The sequence below is a fragment of the Barbus barbus genome, assembly GCF_936440315.1.
Source record: "Barbus barbus genome assembly, chromosome: 42".
NCBI classification, from domain to species: domain Eukaryota; kingdom Metazoa; phylum Chordata; class Actinopteri; order Cypriniformes; family Cyprinidae; genus Barbus; species Barbus barbus.
Window position 1 is genome coordinate 8,673,232 of NC_136720.1, and position 18,824 is coordinate 8,692,055.

The 18,824-nt window shown below is 39.2% G+C and overlaps 1 protein-coding gene across 1 annotated transcript; it reads left to right on the forward strand.

Moving 5' to 3' along the window:
• Positions 1–2,933: 2,933 nt before the first annotated feature.
• Positions 2,934–17,921, forward strand: LOC306861825 (alpha-N-acetylneuraminide alpha-2,8-sialyltransferase-like; the record flags this gene model as incomplete). The annotated part of the gene is made up of 5 exons (XM_079404312.1): positions 2,934–3,118; positions 11,170–11,314; positions 14,129–14,238; positions 16,349–16,441; positions 17,435–17,921. The coding sequence occupies exons 1-5, from the start codon at positions 2,940–2,942 to the stop codon at positions 17,919–17,921; spliced, it is 1,014 nt and encodes a 337-aa protein (XP_079260438.1). The 5' UTR covers positions 2,934–2,939.
• Positions 17,922–18,824: the final 903 nt, after the last annotated feature.

Consider the following 18,824-nt stretch of genomic DNA (forward strand, 5'->3'; position numbering starts at 1 on the left):
AATATTATGTAGTAACTGTATGAAATTTATATAAAATGTAAAAAGCATATGTGTGCCGAATCCATCCCACAAGAAGTAACACATTGGCATTACATATCTGAACTGTCCCAGTGTAACTGCATTTCTGTCAACATTTCTGTTTGTTTTAAAAGATACTGTTAACAGATCTTAACACAAAATGATCTTAAAACAAAATGGTATTTGTGTGTAGTGACTTGTTGATTTTTTTTTTACTTAATCACAGATTGAAGTCAATTAAAACTGTCTCAAGAAGTGAAAAAATGCTTTCATAATGTTAGCTATCAGATAATAAGCTTGCAGAAAGGTATGTAGCTGCAACAATCCACATGCCTGTTCCTGCGCACATTTCTAAAGTGCCACATGCCTGTTCCGCACATTTCTAAAGTGCCACATGCCTGTTCCGCACATTTCTAAAGTGCCACATGCCTGTTCCGCACATTTCTAAAGTGCCATATGCCTGTTCCGCACATTTCTAAAGTGCCACATGCCTGTTCCGCACATTTCTAAAGTGCCATATGCCTGTTCCGCACATTTCTAAAGTGCCACATGCCTGTTCCGCACATTTCTGGAGATCAACTTGACTTGTATTTACATAACCTAGAAAATGACCTTAAAGGGGTCATCAGATGCAAAATTCACTTTAGTTGATCAAAAAACTAATTTTATGTTGTTTGAACATAAATGTGTGTGTACACATCCATCCTATAAAGATAAGAATCCACCCAGTAATCCACCTCTCTCAAATCAGGCTGTTCTGAGATTCCTGTCAGAGTGACGTAGTTCTGTACAGACCGCTCCCACAATAGTTGATTGACAAGGCCGTCTTACCTTAGACCCGCCCTGAGTGAGCTGAGAGCTGTCCGCCACTGTGTTGACTCCGGTGCAGCGGAAGATAAGAATGTCTCCCATTAAGCGATTGAGGTGTTTTGTTGTTGGATCTAATAATGAATATAGCAGTCGTCATTTACTATCTACCTACATCTGAGCCGCTGAAGACGCAGAGGATTAACGTTACTTTCGTTTTGAAGGGAATGCTTTGATCCCCGATCTACATAAATGCGTCTATGTTCACGCGAATCATTCGTGATCCAGCTTCATCTACAGAAGAAGTGAGTATAAGGGTTTTTATGAATATTTGCAAATCACCTTTCCTAATAATGTATTAGTTAGCCAGTTTGGCGGCTGAAGTTTACAGTCTGCTCATCACCCCACTGAAGCATTTTAACAAATAATATTTAAATGAATTTGCATGTGTCCTGAATATGCACATTATAATTTGCACTAATAAAGTTCTGGAGCTCTTTAGTGGAGAGGAAGATCATTAATAAAGATCATCATCTGAAAGCCTTTATTCAGTAACTTTATGTTGCTGAATAACCCTTTTCTAATATGCCTTTTTCTGAAGAAAATTGTTAATAGAAAAATCGAACTTTTTAAATGAATATTAAACAGGGGAAATGGGGAAGAAGCCCCTCTTAAGAACGATGTGGATTTACTTTTGAAATGTAAACATATTTAGATATAAGTTTAGCATGTTAAGGATGATAATGCATCGGCTAATGTGTTATTATAGGAAATAAACAAACATTTGCTTGTTCAGTTGCTATAGCACAAAATGTAAAACATTGCAATATGGTTAAGTTGGCCTGTACCCCAATCTTATAAATGACTTTGGATATAATTCCTGTTCATATTTGTATATTTTTAAAATGTCTTTAATGCAAAATACTGAATCAACTATTCTATTTCAATTTGATTTTGATTCTAAATTCTATTTAGATGAAAAATCATATAGCCGATGATGACAAAGCAGAATTTTGATCTGAGATGTAAAATCATTAAATGACTTGTATACAGGCATAAGAATATTTACATAATAATTATCAATATTTTAATTGAATATGTCATAATAGCAACAGTTTGAATACAGATTTAATGTTTTCACTCAATTAACCAATAGGATTTAATAAAAACTATGATGTTTGAAAGAATTCATGGAAATATTCAATAATAACCCGTCAATTACCAAAGTATTACATTTAAAAATAACACTCAGTTGGGGCCTTCACCTGCCAATTCTGTTGCTTCAAAATAAAAATCTATCACTTTTACTCCACAAATCCAAAAACACTGATGTGCTGTAGAAAAACAATCTTCATTTTACTCCGTCTTACCTAAACTGCATGACTCAAATGTAGTAGGAAATTATCTGAGGCGTAGCCTATAGAAAATGTGAAAAAGACACTTTTGCACTGACCAAAACATGTTTGTTACAGCATGTTTCTGATCATGCAGACAAAACCATTTGTAGGCAACATATGGTGTAAAACGTGCTGTATGTATCCACGGCCGTTTCCATGTGACTACATTAACCAGAAGGGGGCAGCACCGTCACAAATAATCAGGGCAATGATGCGTACCTAAGCATTCGCAAACTGAGCTTTGTCTATCACTTATTCGGAAGATTGCATCCGAGACGGTCAGGTTGGGAGGGAAGGCCTTAAAATTGAATTTGCATAGAGATGGGCCGCGATGTGGTGTTAAAGGCGACATGAAGCCGGCTAGCGCAGGGATCAGATTTGTTGGAGAGTTCAAGACGGTTTGCATTGGAGGTGATGGGGGCAGAAGATATCTGGATCCCGTATAAAATCCCGTGAGATTCCTCCTGCTGGGTCAGAGGGAATCGCATCCCAGAATAACTCGACCGTGATTGCAGCTGTGAATATAATGTGGAGGAATTTGATGCATGTATGAAACTCTGAGCACCGCTGTTGGCCTCTTTCACAGCGCGTAATGGAAATAGCAGGATAACGGTGTTTCAGCGGCTTTTTTCTTCTTATGGCAACGGCACCTATATAAACGAGTCAGCCGTGAGCGCGTGCTTTTGAACTAGGCATTTGTCTGATCAGATCGGCGGAATGGTGTATTTGAGATGTCACCGGAGCAAGTATATATGGGCCACTCTGGCTTTGTTGGCGTTGTTGTGGCTTTACATCTTCCCCGTTTATAGGATCCCCAGCGACAAGGAAATGGTGGATGAGGTTCTGCGGCAGGGACAAACGTGGAGCAGAAACCAAACCGGTGTAGATCTGTACAGGTATTTCAGTGCACTTTGATTCGTCGCATTCAGTTATTTATTGATTGTGAGCGCATCTATGATAGCGCATATCTTAGAAAAGTGTTACCGTGACGCGATTTGGAATGACATGTAGTCTCTCTGTAACTGTAATTAAGTAAATGGAGCGGTTGCAATCAGTATCTCTTCCGTGTAATCTGGCTTTCATGCTGACATATGAGTATTGCAGAGGACAGACATCTCCCCAGGAAAACCGATTAAGAGAACGCGCATGCGCAGAGGTAGATGCGCTTGAAACGTTATCTTTTTTTTTTGTTGTTTTTGTTTTTTGCGCTTGAAACGTTATCTGTCCCCGCCAGGGACGGATCATGACGCATAGGTGCCCTGGGCACGGACTGTTTAGGCCCCCCTCAGTTGAAATCACGGTCATTTTTCTTAAGTTCAAATAGTAATGGATTCTATCTAAGTGAAAACAGCAGTAATTTTAGCAATATGTTATTTACACTAAATGCAAATAGCTATAGATTATATTTACAGTACACTCTTAAAATAGCAGGATTTTCTGCTATTTATACTATTTGTTGCAAAATAGTGGCAATTATCTGCACTTCAGTATTGTACTGCATTATAAAACAGTATGCAATAATAACGTATTGAGTGTAAATTATAATTTTAATTCAGATTATTAAATGGATGCCACCTTATTGATAATAAAGCCCTCGCTACACCTACCCTAACCCTACCCGATACTTTATTTTCAATTTTTGGTTATTTCTTTCATTTTTATTAAAAATGACTTTACAATGTGATTATGAGATTTGAAAATGGAGAAATAAAGTTCGGCAAAATTAAGGCGGGTTCGAACACTAGTCGATCACGTCAAAATGACCACATATGCGCTTTATACGGTGGCCGAGGAGTGCAAAACAAATCCCGATTCTGAAAAAAAAAATAACAAATTACAAACGCAAATGTAAAAAAACAAAATAGCAATTCAGAAAACACAACAACAATTCCGAAAACATTATAACAATAAGAAAACACAATGACAAATCCGAAAACAAATTAACAAATCAGAAAACACAATGACAAATCCGAAAACAAATTAACAAATCAGAAAACACAATGACAAATCAGACAAACCGGAAGAGGTAGGTATAGTTTGAGACAGCGCCACTGATTTGGGAATAGATTACTCATCGCTGACTGGACGAGACATCTGTCAATCAAAGTGTGCCATTCAAATATGAAATTAAGAACTACAGAAGATAAACTACAGCTGATATAAAATGTGAAAAAGATTTATACATGTGCTCAAACCTCTTCATAGACAAGTTTCATGCAGGCATTTCCAATCTGCAAGAGATAACAATCAAAATAGCTAGCAAACACACAAAAGACTAAGCTCTTTAAACAAAGAAAACAAATAGCATAACGTTACATGCAAATGTTACTATTTACCTGTCCCTCAATAAGTACATTTTAGACCTATCTGTTAACATATTAAAACGAATTGACATCGACTCTTAGCAAATCAATTAACTTTAAATGTTGCAACGTTGCACGATTGCTGAACAATAACAATTTTAGCGATTATTTTACATACCTCTTATTCGTGTCGCTTCCAGACTTAGCCTGCGTCCCAATGTGCACACTATCCATCCTAAATTCTATGTGATATTAGTAATTTTCAAAACCATTTAGGGCAGATAGGGTGGATAGTATGCACATTGGGACGCAGGGTTAGTCTGTTCTGATAGCTCAGACTGTACAGCCTCGCCCTACTGGACGCATCAGGAATAACAGGGCCGTAAAACTGCCTGCTCCAGGGCTGCAGACTCCCCTGTTGGTTCATAGCAGTGTTTTATAATCTTGACAGTCCCAATCACACGTTGGTGGGCGGAATTAGTGTAAATAGCCTATGCCAAAAGGTGGGCTATTTTCACTAAATGTACATTTACATTATCAAAGAACATTATCATTGACTTTGCCACAATTAAAGCATTCTCAAAAACTCCCATTAATTACTCAAGTTGCTTACATTGTGAAATTAATATCTTGCTTACATCGTACGCACTTCTGCACTTTGTTGTTTCTGATGAGAGAAATTGGCAGAGAGCAGAATTCATTCAGGGAGTGCGCGCACTGAACAAAACAGCTGTTTCAGCGATGACTCATCTGGACGCCTCTTATTGGCCATTGTACTCATAAACTCAACAGAATCATGTGTGATTGGTTATAATGCGCAGTGCTGTTGAAAAACGTGGCTGTCTCTGGCTCCGTGCCTGCCAGCGAAGTTGAGCGAACGCAGATTTTAATTTAGCAGCTGATGATGTGCCGCACTGAATTATCTAATCACACCGGTGTGATCGTTTATTAAATATAAAAAATATTATTCGGCTATTTTTTTTTTGTCTTTTGGATGCTGCATTCAAAATCCACTTGCCTCAAAAATCTGAGGGGGCACGGTTGAAATCGCGTTCTGGGAGTAGCGGTATTTCGGCTGGGCCCCCTCTGGTCCAGGGCCCTGGGCAGGTGCCCAGTAGGCCCATGCGTTAATCCGTCCCTGGCCCCCACTCTGAACTCCCTGAAAGGCAGCTCTTTGTGATGTCACAAAGAGGCTGATTCTGTTATTAGATTTGTTACATTTTATTATTATTATTAATTTTGTATTTTATTTTTTTTTGGTTTGAAGTTTGTTGCAACAACTGTTGCGAAATGATTGTTCTCTCAGCATATCATACTTTTTTATTATTAAATTAGAAATGCATAATAAAAAAGATCTGCTGTAAAACATTACTTGATGGAGAAAATTCTTTAAAAAAGTTTTTATCCACCTTTCCATAAATTGGCAGATATTTGTTCTTTTTTTAATCATAAATGCATAAAATTAATTTTATTTATTTTGATAAATTTCATTGTGGCCTCTTTTCATTAATTCCTTGAATTTTCTTGACTTGGACTTAAAAAGTCTTAACTTTAACTTCACAAAACCTGCAGTTAGGCCTGTCACGATAAAGTCATTTTAAAGACCATTTTATGCCACTGAATATATAATCATAATGTAACAGCATTATAATGCAAGAAGGCCTACACACTTCCAAATGACAACAAACTTTTCATTTTTAAGAATATTTAGATCATGGAAATTAAGTAGCAAAATATTAGATACCTTAAAAAACTTGAATAAATAGTAAATAAACATTTTCTAACAAAAAGTGCAAAGTAACAAGTAGAAAAAAGAAAAATGCACAAAGAACTTGTATGGATTTTTTCCATCTACATATTTTTCTCTGACCTCCTTTTCTCTGTCAATTAAGGGTGCACACTATTGCTGAAAATTGTCTCAAGTTACGTATGTAACCATGGTTCCCTGAGAGTAGGGAACGAGACACTGCGTCCTCTAGTGATCGCTATGGGGGAACGCCTCGGCGTGACCGGTGTCTTGAAGCATACATTTAATCACGACAATAACATTGGCCGGCGACAGCCTATGACGTTACTACCTGCGTGGCCACAGTATAAAGGGGCGCCGGGAAAATACGTCATTTACTTCTTCGTCTGAAGTTGCGTTCGAAGCATGGCACCGAACCTAGAGGACGCAGTGTCTCATTCCCTACTCTCAGGAAACCATGGTTACATACGTAACCTGAGATGTTCCCTTTCGAAGGAACTTCGAACTGTGTCCTCTAGGGGTTGCTATGGGGAACGGAATACACACGCCACCATGCTGAGGGGAGTGCAAGCCAAGCACAGAAGCCAAGCACTAAGTACCAACTCTACCCGGCTAAGGGAGTTGCCCCTGGGATGGTACGACGGCTGTCAGTGACATTATCCCCTTCGGCCAAAGGCCTGAGCTGCATACCCCAGAACTTACCTGTTAGGGGCCAGGCCTCCTGGACCCAGGGTAGAGCTCAAAGGCTTGGAATCAGAAGAAGAGATTCCTTTAAGGGGATACGACCAAGCGCTTAGGATAGTAACTAAGTCTTGGCCTGTCATCCAGGGGCTACTGCTTGCTCTGCAAGAGCTCGCTGAAGGAACCGTCTCAACAGATCCTTGGTAGCAACACCCTGTTCAAGTAGTATCACTGGGGATACATGGGTAGAGTGGGGCCCAAGGTGAAACCCGGGCCTGACCGACTCAAAGAATGGACACGAAGCCACAGCGCGTAACCAATACCATATTAGAAAGACCGCAAAACACTTGGTGTGCGATCTTAGCACAACGTGGCTTTCAGAAAGTGCACAGAGACATGTGTGCACACTTACCATATCATGGATTTGAAATATTCTCGTGAAGGAGCAGCATGCTCATAGGTGACTCTCTATGCTGAGGGGAGCAAAGCTAGCTCTACCAACAAGGAAAGCAACTTTACAGAGAGGCAGAGAGATGCCTTACAACCTGAAGTTGCTGACTCATAGAGCTGAATTCTTTTCAGATGCTCTACCATGGCTTTAGAGCTCTGGAGAGCGGAGAACTTAACTCTCAGCATGAGAGGGCACTCAGCACATACATAGGTATAGTGAGGCCCAAGGTGAAACCGGGGCCTGAGCGACTCAAAGAATGGGTACGAAGCCGCAGCGCATAACCCATACCGTACAGGATTTTAGAAAGACCGCAAAACACTTAGTGTGTGATCTTACCACAACGTGCCTTTCAGAAAGTGCACAGAGACATGCGTGCGCACTTACCATAACATGGATTTGTAAACACCGTCTTTTCAAATGCTCTGGAGGGTGCAGCATGCTCATAGGTGACTCTATAGTGAGGGGAGAGCGGAGAACTTAACTCTCAGCATGAGAGGGAACTCAGATGCTCAGAAGGGAGCGGCATGCTCATAGGTGACCCTCTAAGTTGAGGGGAGCAATGCCAGCTCGACCAACAAGGAGAGCTCGGCAGGGAGTAGCATGCTCATAGGTGACCCTCTATGGTGAGGGGAGCAATGCTAGCTCGACCAACAAGCAGAGCGACCTAACAGGGAGGCATAGAGAGGCCTAAGAACCTGAGGCAGCTGAATCACAGAGCTCCGGGGAGCGGAGAACCTAACTCTCAGAATGAGAGGGAACTCAGATGCTCAGAAGGGAGTGGCATGCTCATAGGTGACCCTCTAAGTTGAGGGAAGCAATTCCAGCTCGACCAACAAGGAGAGCTCGGGAGGGAGCAGCATGCTTATAGGTGACCCTCTATAGTGAGGGGAGCAATGCTAGCTCTACCAAAGCAGAGAGCTCTACCAAGGCAGCTCAGAAGGGAGCGGCATGCTCATAGATGACCCTCTAAGTTGAGGGGAGCAATGCAAGCTCGACTAACAAGCAGAGCTCGCCTGAAGTTGCTGACTCACAGAGCTCTGGGGAGTGGAGACACCCTAGCTCGACCAGAAGGCAGTGCCAGAATAAAAGGACAGTCCAGCAGCACCCAAAGGGAGACAGTCATCTGTTAGTAGGTGAATGTAGTCCTACGCTCTCCATCTTGATAGAGAGCATAGACCAAAAAACCATACATGTCTGAAGAGCAAAAGCACTCAGGAAGGGTTTCCGCAGAAACACCTCTCACTCGTACCTCAGGGAAAGCAGTGTACTCAAACCCACTCCACGGAGGGGCGATTCACTGGTTTGACCATAAGGACAGTGTGACTCAAATAAATTACTGATAGGGAAGATTTCCCATCAGGTCCTTTCCCTGTTCTGCCCATGAACCGCGAATCACGGGCAATGGGCAGATATTTCTCACGGCACTCGCAATGTGCACAGGAGCTGAACATGCTCCGCCCACGCACTAGATTACATCCGAATCAAGCGAGAACGGAGCCACCGCCGCGAATGCATCACTATTCCAGCGAGAGGCGAACACACTCATGCAGACACGGGTATTACAATTTGAGTAAAAAGTGAAGCATTCACCTTCCCTTTTTCTCATTAGTCCCGCAAATGCATCACGATGAGCACACGAGCGCATTCAATTCCCTCGAGAGCTGAACGCGCTTGCTCTTCACCACACACACACACACAACCCGCGAGCTGTGTGAAACTGCGGGTATCAGAACAAAGCCTCCGTGCGAGAGAACATGCACTCCTAGTCGTGCTTGGCTTCTGCTAGCAAACGGTCAGTGAAGACGAAAAAGAGAATGACGTATTTTCCCGGCGCCTCTTTATACTGTGGCCGCGCAGGTAGTAATGTCATAGGCTGTCGCCGGCCAATGTTATTGTCGTGATTAGATATATGCTTCAAGACACCGGTCACGCCGAGGCGTTCCCCCATAGCGACCCCTAGAGGACGCAGTTTGAAGTACCCTCGAAAGGGAACACAATCACTACTTAGCCAGTAGGGTTGCAAAGGGGCGGAAATTTTCCGGAAACTTTCCATGGGAACTTCATCTGGGGAATTTTGGAAATATTCCAAGTTTGAAACTTACCAGGAATTTATGGGAATTATTTGAAAATTTTGGGAAATTTATAAAACTGTATCATATACAAAAATAAATATAAACATTTAGTTTGATCATAGGCTCACATGTATGTGAATTAATACACATTTTAAAAATGACATTTTTGGGAGGGAATCTGTGATGCTTTTTTCAGGATTTATTGATGAATAAAAACTTATGAACAGTGTTTGTTCAAAATAGAAATCTTTTCTAACAACATAAGTCTTTCCTACTACTTTAATTGAGCACATCCTTGTTGAATAAAAGTATTAATTTATTTCAAAAAAAGAGAAAAGATGCTGACTCCAAACTTTTGAATGGTAGTTTATTGTTAAAAAAAGGTGTATTCTATTGAAATAAATGTTCCTTTTTTAACTCTCTATTCAAAGTTTCCTGAAAAAAGAATCACAGGTAAGAATAATAATAAAAATATATATATTAAGCAGCACAATTGTTTCCAAAATTGATAATAACTCAGCATATTAGAATGTCTGAAGAATCATGTGACACTGAAGACTGGAGTAATGATGTTCAAAATTCAGCTTTGCATCACAGAAATACATTATATTTTAAAGTATATTACAACAGGAGACCATTATTTTAAATTGTAATACCGGCAATACTGCACAATATTGCTGTTTTGTTTAGTTTTTTTCTGTATTTTTGATCAAATAAATAAAGGCTTTATGAGCAAAAGATATGCAATGTTTAAAAACCATGATAACAGAAAACTTACTAGCAGAAGGAGCATCACAGCTTGAGCTATATAGCACATACCTCATAAACTGTCTAGCTACTGTATAAACACTTTTTGGTATTTACTAGTTAAACGTAAATCCCATTGATCAAATATATTTAGAATATCAAAACTTAGATGTAGTCTTTGGGCTCAAATGCAGCAAATGGAGGGGAATCCCCCTCTCAGGTGACTAGATTGGATTGTGTGTGAGGGGAGGGTAATTTTTAGACTTTTTTGTTATTATTATCCCTCACCTAAATGTTTGTTCAGTCAGTGTATTTGTTTTTTACTATAGTATAGCCTAATTTAGTTGCACAGTATATTACACGGCACAAGGAAGTTTTCAACCATTTTTTGTCATATTCATGTAATTTATATGACTACTTACCAAAATGGACATTTTGATATTTTGTGTGCAGGATTTAAGAAATGATCTGTTCATATTATGGAGGAAAGCACAGTGCATGTAGGGGGTGTGGCCTCAATATCCCTGCTGTAAGCAGTGTGCTGTGTGCATGTGATTGAGAAATGTGTAGGATAGAAATTTAACTGAAATCGCATTAAAACTGGTTGTTTTAACAAAGATTATGCTGCAAGATTTTGTTCTCAACTACATTTAAGTTCCCAGTTCCTGTAATTTTGCCAGTTTATTCCCGTTAATTCCCATGGAAAGTTTTTTTATTCATTCATTGTTTGTTTTAATAAATCCTGTTCATTTATGCTCGCTTTCACATTGGTAATTGAATTATTTTAAGTGTAATTGCACAGAAATATCTTTGCTGAATAAAAGACTTGGTGCTTCCAAAAATTTCTGCTTGTTCTCAGTCAGTTAGAAAGGACTAATTCAAATGCTAACGACTAATTCTGCTTCCCATAATCAGTGTCATAATATCTCATTTTCTTTTTGGACAGGAAACTGCTGACAGAATGCTGTGACCCAAAGAGGAAGTTTGCTGTTACTAAGGAGAACTCCCCAATAGGCAAAGTCTTGTGGTACGATGGGGAGATCTACCATTACCACACAGTCACCAATGAAACCTACCCAATCTTTATTCAGGTACTGTCTTTCATAAAAGTCAATGAGCCAAAAAATATGACTTGATTTTTCTGCTACATCTTTATGCTGGGATATATTATTTTATTATTATTATTTAGTCATTTAGCAGACGCCTTTCTCCAAATCGACTTACAAATGAGGACAACAGAAGCAATCAATTGTAGTATTAAAACAATTAAAACAGATCCAAAGCTAAAACATTATAAATACTATATATACACATAAAATTAGTACAAGAAATTAAATAAAATATTTAACATACAAGAAATTAAAATATTTAAACATACAAGAAATTAAATAAAAATGACAAATGCATACAACAAAATATCAAAACTTAACATTTAAATGAAAACAAAAAATAAAGCTAAAAACAATTCAAAATATTAAAGAACAAAAGGAATAACATAACACTAAGCCAAACACCAAAAAAACAACTACATATGTGTATGTACAACCACACACATATATACACATTTATAAATTCAATATTTTTTCATTTCCATGTAGTTTGTTGAAGTACTAAAATAACTAACATTTAATAAAAAAACCTATACAGACATAATAAAATGGCAAACATTACTCCAACTTTAACTAAAATTAAAATAGATAACAAATAAAAATCAAACTACGTTAGTTTAACAGTAATCCAGAACAAATAATACTGAGCCAAACACACATGCTAAAAAAAAAAAAAAAAAAAAAAAACTTACTTACACATAGTAAGAAATGGTTATAAAAACTGAAACAGAAGTGAAACATGTAATAGGAAAGAGTAGAAATAAAAAGCGATACTTATATCCTTTGCCCTTTATCCTTTGTCCTTGCCCGGTGGAGTCGCACGGTAGAGTCGATGGTTTTTACACTCTTCGGTCTTCACACGAGGGCTGCCGCGGTAAACTAACCTTATTTATACCCGTCTAACATAATACTAATTGTATTCAGCTGGACACACTTTCCTTTTTATCACAACAAGTAGCCAAGCAAGCGCGGACACTGACAAGATACGCGATACAGTACGAGACCAAACGCAAGACTAGTAAGCATGACTGGTGATTGTTGTGAAATGCTATTATTTATCTGAATCCAAGTCTGGCATTAGCTTACATTTTTTAACAACATAATACTAAAAATAGTAAAACTAATATTAACTTTATTCTTACCTTGTGTTGACTTCCTTGGCGTTACTGTTTGCTTTCATGCATTTCTACTGTCTTACATTACATAACAACATTCTGGCCATCCTTAGTTTCCACAATCATCTATTTAATTCCTAATACAATTTGTTATGCATGACACAAGAGTGTACTGTTACAAATTCATGTTAATTCAAGATGATATGCTCAACATGTACACACAAGCATGGTTAACCAAAAATTCAGCAGAACCAAAACAAGAATTTTACACTGAATCATGAGAGAGCAAATACTGTTGTTTCTTTCTGTATTACAATATTAGTAGGTATTTTGTTGTCCATTTAATTGCACATCAAATAAAAAATAATAATAATTTAGAAAGTTTGATCACTTAGAAAAGTAATTGCACACTTATGGTGTTTTAAATCTAATTGAAAAAAAATTCAGTTACCTTACAGGTAAATGTCTGGAATGTTTTTGCTTAAAAAACTATATAATTATGAATGTGTAAGTGTTTGAAAGCGAAGCAGTTGGCCCTTTTTTTTCTTTCCACCCCCACTCTCCATGAAGCTCAGCACAGCACTCCGCCTTCTAAAAATAAATAGGCATGGGAGAGACTCCCACATGGGTCCTGATTGTCCTGTACTGGGCATCATGCCGCCTTTCAGTCGCAGTGTTCCTCCTACACTGTCTCAGAGCCCACGCTCATTATTGATGGACACAAACACGCAACCCAATATCCTACACACACTCACACGCCCCTGCCTCACTCTAATGTAGTTACAATGTGGTTTAGTACGTTTATTCAATGAGATCTATGGGTTATGCAGCCTGCATGTTACTATGGACGCAGCGTTTTTTGTTTTTATTTTACTAAAAGGGGTCAATGAATAATTTTATAGTACATTTAGTCGTAAATGGTTCTTTTGTGACCAGAAAAGCCATTAAAAAGATTTATTTTTACACACATAGTCTTAAATGACGTTCACTCTCATTCTCAGTATTATGTTTCAGCATACGTCAGACTTACTGAAATTTAATTTAACCATCTGCTTGTAATGTTTATCAGAACAATATGTATCACTGATGCCAGATAAGGCAGCAATGATATGATCTTACTAGAGTTTCATTCTTCTAGAGATTTTTGCATGACGTTTCACCAACTGGTGTCCAAAAGATTAGTTATTTAAAGTGGATTTACCTGTAATCATGAAGTATCTACCCACAATACTCTGAAAAACTGAAAAGCAACAAATAAAAAATAAAAAGGTAGTAATCTGCTTTGGATTTTTTGGCTCTTTGAATTTGGCTTTTTCTTTGGCTCCTTGATTTTTTGGTTTGAATCTACAAATCCTGTAGAAGGAAAATGTCTGATGACTGAAGTGTTTAGTTTAGTGTTTAGTCTGATGACTGAATGTGTGAGATGAAATTGTGGCCTGTAATGCAAATTAATAGCCAGGGGGTCTTTCAAAGGTTCTTTTCATTGATTCAGTTTTACCCAGAGGTTCACCGCTCTTTGAAGCGTATGAATATTGAAGTAACCTTGATTTGAATATGTATTCATCAAAAGAAACAAATGGAAATGTACTGTGTGTGTGTGTGTGTGTGTGTGTGTGTGTGTGTGTGTGACTCTTCGTTGCTTCGACCCATTTGTGTAACTCCCACTGTTTTTTGTTGCTAGGATACACCATTGCAGCTTCCTCTGAAGAAGTGTTCGGTTGTGGGCAATGGAGGAGTCCTGAAACACAGTGGCTGTGGAAAAGAAATTGACCAAGCTGACTTTATCATGAGGTGAGAAGATGGTAATATGTGTTTCTGAGTGTCAAATCATATCGAAATTCAAACAGAATTAGTTTTACATTTAAAGGGATAGAGAAGAGGTGTGTGGCCAAGTATGGTGACCCATTTACCCACAGTAGTGAACATACACCCGGAGCAGTAGGTCTCACCTCAGTCGTGGTATTGAGGGTGGAAAGAGTGTTGGTTATTCACCCCCCTACAATCCCTGCTAGATCTGCCGGACCTGAGACTCGAACCCACGACCTTCGGGTTACAAGTCCAACTCACTATCCGTTAGGCCACGACTGCCCCTTATTTATATATATTCATTTAGAAAATGCATCAATCCAGCAATATTTCCAGCACATAATGCCAAGTTTGAATTTAAACATTAGTACATTAGTACACAAACTAAAGTAAAGGTGACATGCAGAAAGAGAAAACCTTTGTGGTTTAGAAAAGTGCTTGAGGAAAGGTTAGGTAATGGGTGAAGGCAGGCAGTTTATCCCATTGCAGAGAAGTAAAGATGCTTCATTGTGAAGGAATATTTTGTGCCCCTCATTCACTGACTCATTCACTGAAATTGCAGAAGGGAACTTTGATGTAGGAGGCTCCATTTCCAGTTGCAGTTCTCAAAGCCAGTATCAAATACTTGAAGTAGGCAGCAACAGGAAGACAGTGGAGTGAAACCAAGAGAAATATGGCGTGGAACCCCTTTGATTGATTGAAGAGCAGATGTGCTGCCAAGTTGTTGATAATCTGCATAGACTTATATGTGCTGACTGGAAGACTGGCCAATAGAGTACTGCAGTAGTCCAGTTTTGAAATGACAAGCATTTAGACAAGCAGCTGTGCAATGTGTGAAGGGCAAGCAGAGATGCAAGCTGAGACTGTGGGGCCATCAGGTTCGAACAACAGGTAGAGCTGCTTATTATTTCCACAATTATAGGAAAAGTCACATGCCTGTTTGATCAAGAATAGTGAGGTTGTGTATATCAAGAAAATGAGAGGACCAACCACTGAACCCTGAGGCACCCCAGTGCTTAGTTCAGACACCCCTCCCTCTCCAGAAACCTATAAAGGATCTGCCTGTAAGGTAACACTGAAAACACGAGAGTGCCATACCTGTGATGCCCAGGTCAGAGCTGGTGGACTGGAGAATCTAGTTATTTATAGTTTTCAAGGCAACAAAGCAATGAGAAGGAGTTCTCTCTTGTCGGGTGTAGAGTTTTATTGACAGCCAGGTGGTCTCAGTGGAATGTCCGCTGTTGAAAGCTAGATTGGTTGTTAATGGGTAGCTTGTCCTGTGAGAGAAAAAGTACTGATTCAATATTTAGGTATTTTGTGAGAAAAGGAAAGAGAGAGAATAGAGACTACTAGGGTTAAGTTTTGACTTTTTTTAGCAGTGGGGTTACCTCAGCCTACTTAATATGGAGGGAAAGTTAAAAGTCATGAGGAGATATGATGATTCGATCGAGAGTTAGTAACAGCAGTGTAGTCTCCTGTGGAAGATGAGAGGGGATCATGTTCTCTAAGGAATAGGAGAAGAATGGGAGTGCATGCAGGTGGTGGTGGTTGCTTGTGTGTGTGTAGTGTGGAAAAGTGGTCACTGATTATTATTGGGAGATGTATTGGTACTAAGTGACATTGGCAACAGAAACGCAAAAGAGGAAGAGGAGAGGAGAGATTGATAATTGCTCAGGTCAGCTTGGTCTTTTAACTTGATAATTTTCTTGTCAGGAGCTCAGAGCTTGATGGTCACAGAGAGTATCAGTGAATCAGGGGCTAGATGGTGTTGGTGTTGCTAGTGCTAACCCAAGGGTGTCCAATGCTGCTGCTGGAGGGCAACTTTTCTTGCATAGTTTATCTCCAATACACCTGCTTAGAAGGTTTAGTGATCCTGAATAATACTGAATACCTTAGTGATCCTGAATACCCTGTGCTAACCTGTGATAGGCAAAGTGTTAATGTGGAGCTAAATGTATCAGTAACATCACAATAAGACCTGGGATTTTTATTAATGTATTTACCATGAGAAAAAATGCTTTCTTGTGACATAAACTGAAAAACATCACTCGCAGCAAAACTTTTTCTGCAATCTTTCTCCATCTCTTCTTCCTAGATGTAACCTTCCTCCTCTGTCCAAAGAGTACACCACTGATGTTGGTACCAGAACACACCTGGTGAGCGCGAATCCTAGCATTATTGAAAAGAAGTACGTGTCTTCTCCTCTTCACTTATTTATTTTTTTGTCTATTTTTTATTTGGGGGGGTTATGGATTCATTATGATACTTTAATTACAATGACAACATTTCAGTAGTGGATACCAAAAACAATGGAAACAGTGATTTAGATTCATGGAGATTTCCATAGTTTTCATAATAGATGCACACCATTGTTTTTGTCACAGCAGACTTTGCTTTGGTGACAGCACTACTGAATTTAATCAAAATTGAAATTGTTCAATTATAATTATCTTTTTATTGCGATTATTTTAGTACTGACTTTGTACCAATACTTTTCCCATCCCTAAATGGCTAATCCATTTATCTATCATTTTAGTCCAAGAGTCAAACATCTGATAAATCACATTGTTGTTTTGACTTGCTATTTTTATTTACATATTTGTTCTTCTGCAATACTGTGGTTGTTTAAAAAAAAACAATTATTTCTCTCATTCTACTGAATCATGTTTTTTTCTACTACAAACTTTTCCATATCTCATTCATCTTAGCTTACAATTTCAATGCATTCTGTTGTCTGATAGAGTTCATAAAGCCCTTCTATGTGAAATAGCCGGTAGCTATTTGTGGTTTCTGGGGAAGTTAGCAGCATGCAGCAACAGCAGGAAAACAGAGACGGTGAGAAAACAGAGAATTGTCAGAAAAGGATGTACGCAGTTCTCCAGACAGCTGACTGCATGTCTTGAGGGATGAATATCGACCTTTCTTTCTTTCACAATGCCAAGGAAATAACAGGATGTTTAACAAAATACAATATAAATAGAGCTAAAGTTAACCATGGCACAGTAATAGACTGACAGTTAGATTTAGGGGTCAATTTGATTTCTGAATTCATTCATCCATTGTGGCCACAGTATCTTTAAATTAAACAGTTTGGTTACAGAAAGAAAATTTTTTTACACATTTTTTACTTCATTCCATATCGACATCGAAGTTTATCGTTCCTCTTATTTTTCCCCATCAGCTTTCAGAACCTACTATGGTCCCGCAAATCCTTCGTAGAGAGTATGAAGGCATATGGTTCCAGTTACATCTACATGCCAGCGTTCTCCATGAAGCCTGGCACTGACCCCTCCCTGCGTGCATACCACACCCTTGCAGACTCCGCCTCCAACCAGACTGTCCTCTTTGCCAATCCAGACTTCCTTAAAAACGTCGGCCGATTCTGGAAGAACCACGGCGTCCATGGCAAACGGCTGTCCACAGGGTTGTTCCTTGTGAGCCTTGCCCTTGGCTTGTGCGAAGAGGTGATCGCTTACGGTTTCTGGCCATTTTCAGTGGGACTGGATAAGAGGCCAGTCAGCCACCATTATTATGACAACATTCTCCCATCCTCGAGATTTCATGCCATGCCTGAGGAATTCCTGCAACTCTGGCACTTGCACAAGAGCGGCACACTGCGTATGCGGTTCAGCGATTGTGCAAAAGAAGGACAGGAGCCTAAGAAGTAAAAATAAGTGGAAGTGTTGCTATAGGCAACTTTGTATATCCCCACAGGAACAGGACGGCCACCCTGTGATTAGCATGAGAATACTATGGGTTGTGAGGTGATGCCCCACCCTCAGAGCTGGGCCTCTCTTTGGTGTCTATATGCTTGCACGTCAACTGCTACCAACACACCCCCACCCTCTTGTTGCCAAGGGACTGTTGTAAAGACTTGCATGTGTACCCATCCTCATATATGCGCTCACTGGAAGCTTATTGTGTCCGTTTGTAGAAGTCCTGGAGTGAGGAGGGACTCAGGTGTCATGTGACCTATTTAAACTGCATCCACCAGCAGTTGGACCCTTGAATCTAAGGACTATTTGTTCACTTAATATAAAGAGAGAGCGGGGGAAGGGCTGTGTCAAACAATGTCTTAAGAATTTTAAATAGGAACTCAGAAATTGGGAGAGTTTTGAGGAAATGGAATAAGGAATAATGTGAAAATCTTACACGCAGTGTTCACAAATCAGTGTTCAAATACAGGTTTAGCCTGGAAAAGGGAAGTTGGGAATTGAATGTACAGCCACAGTATAAAAACCTGTTTCAAACATTTGAGACCGGTTTAAAGTGAAGGCTGCATTTCACGTATTATTGTGAGTATATTTCTAGTTTTATTTATTTTTAACATTCAGTGAAGTAGGACATTTAGCAATAACCACCTTGTCAATCTAGATCAGTCGTTTCTTACATGACCATAGTGTTTTGTCAAGCTTGGAGTGGGAAATCATGGGTTGAGAGACCACATCTAGTTGGAAGACTTCCACAAAGTAGATGGAGGCCCAAACTCTGTAGAAGAGTGAGGGAATTGTTTGTGTACCAATGGAAAAAGTATGACAGAGTTTGCAGTGACTACTGTGGCAGCATCTTTA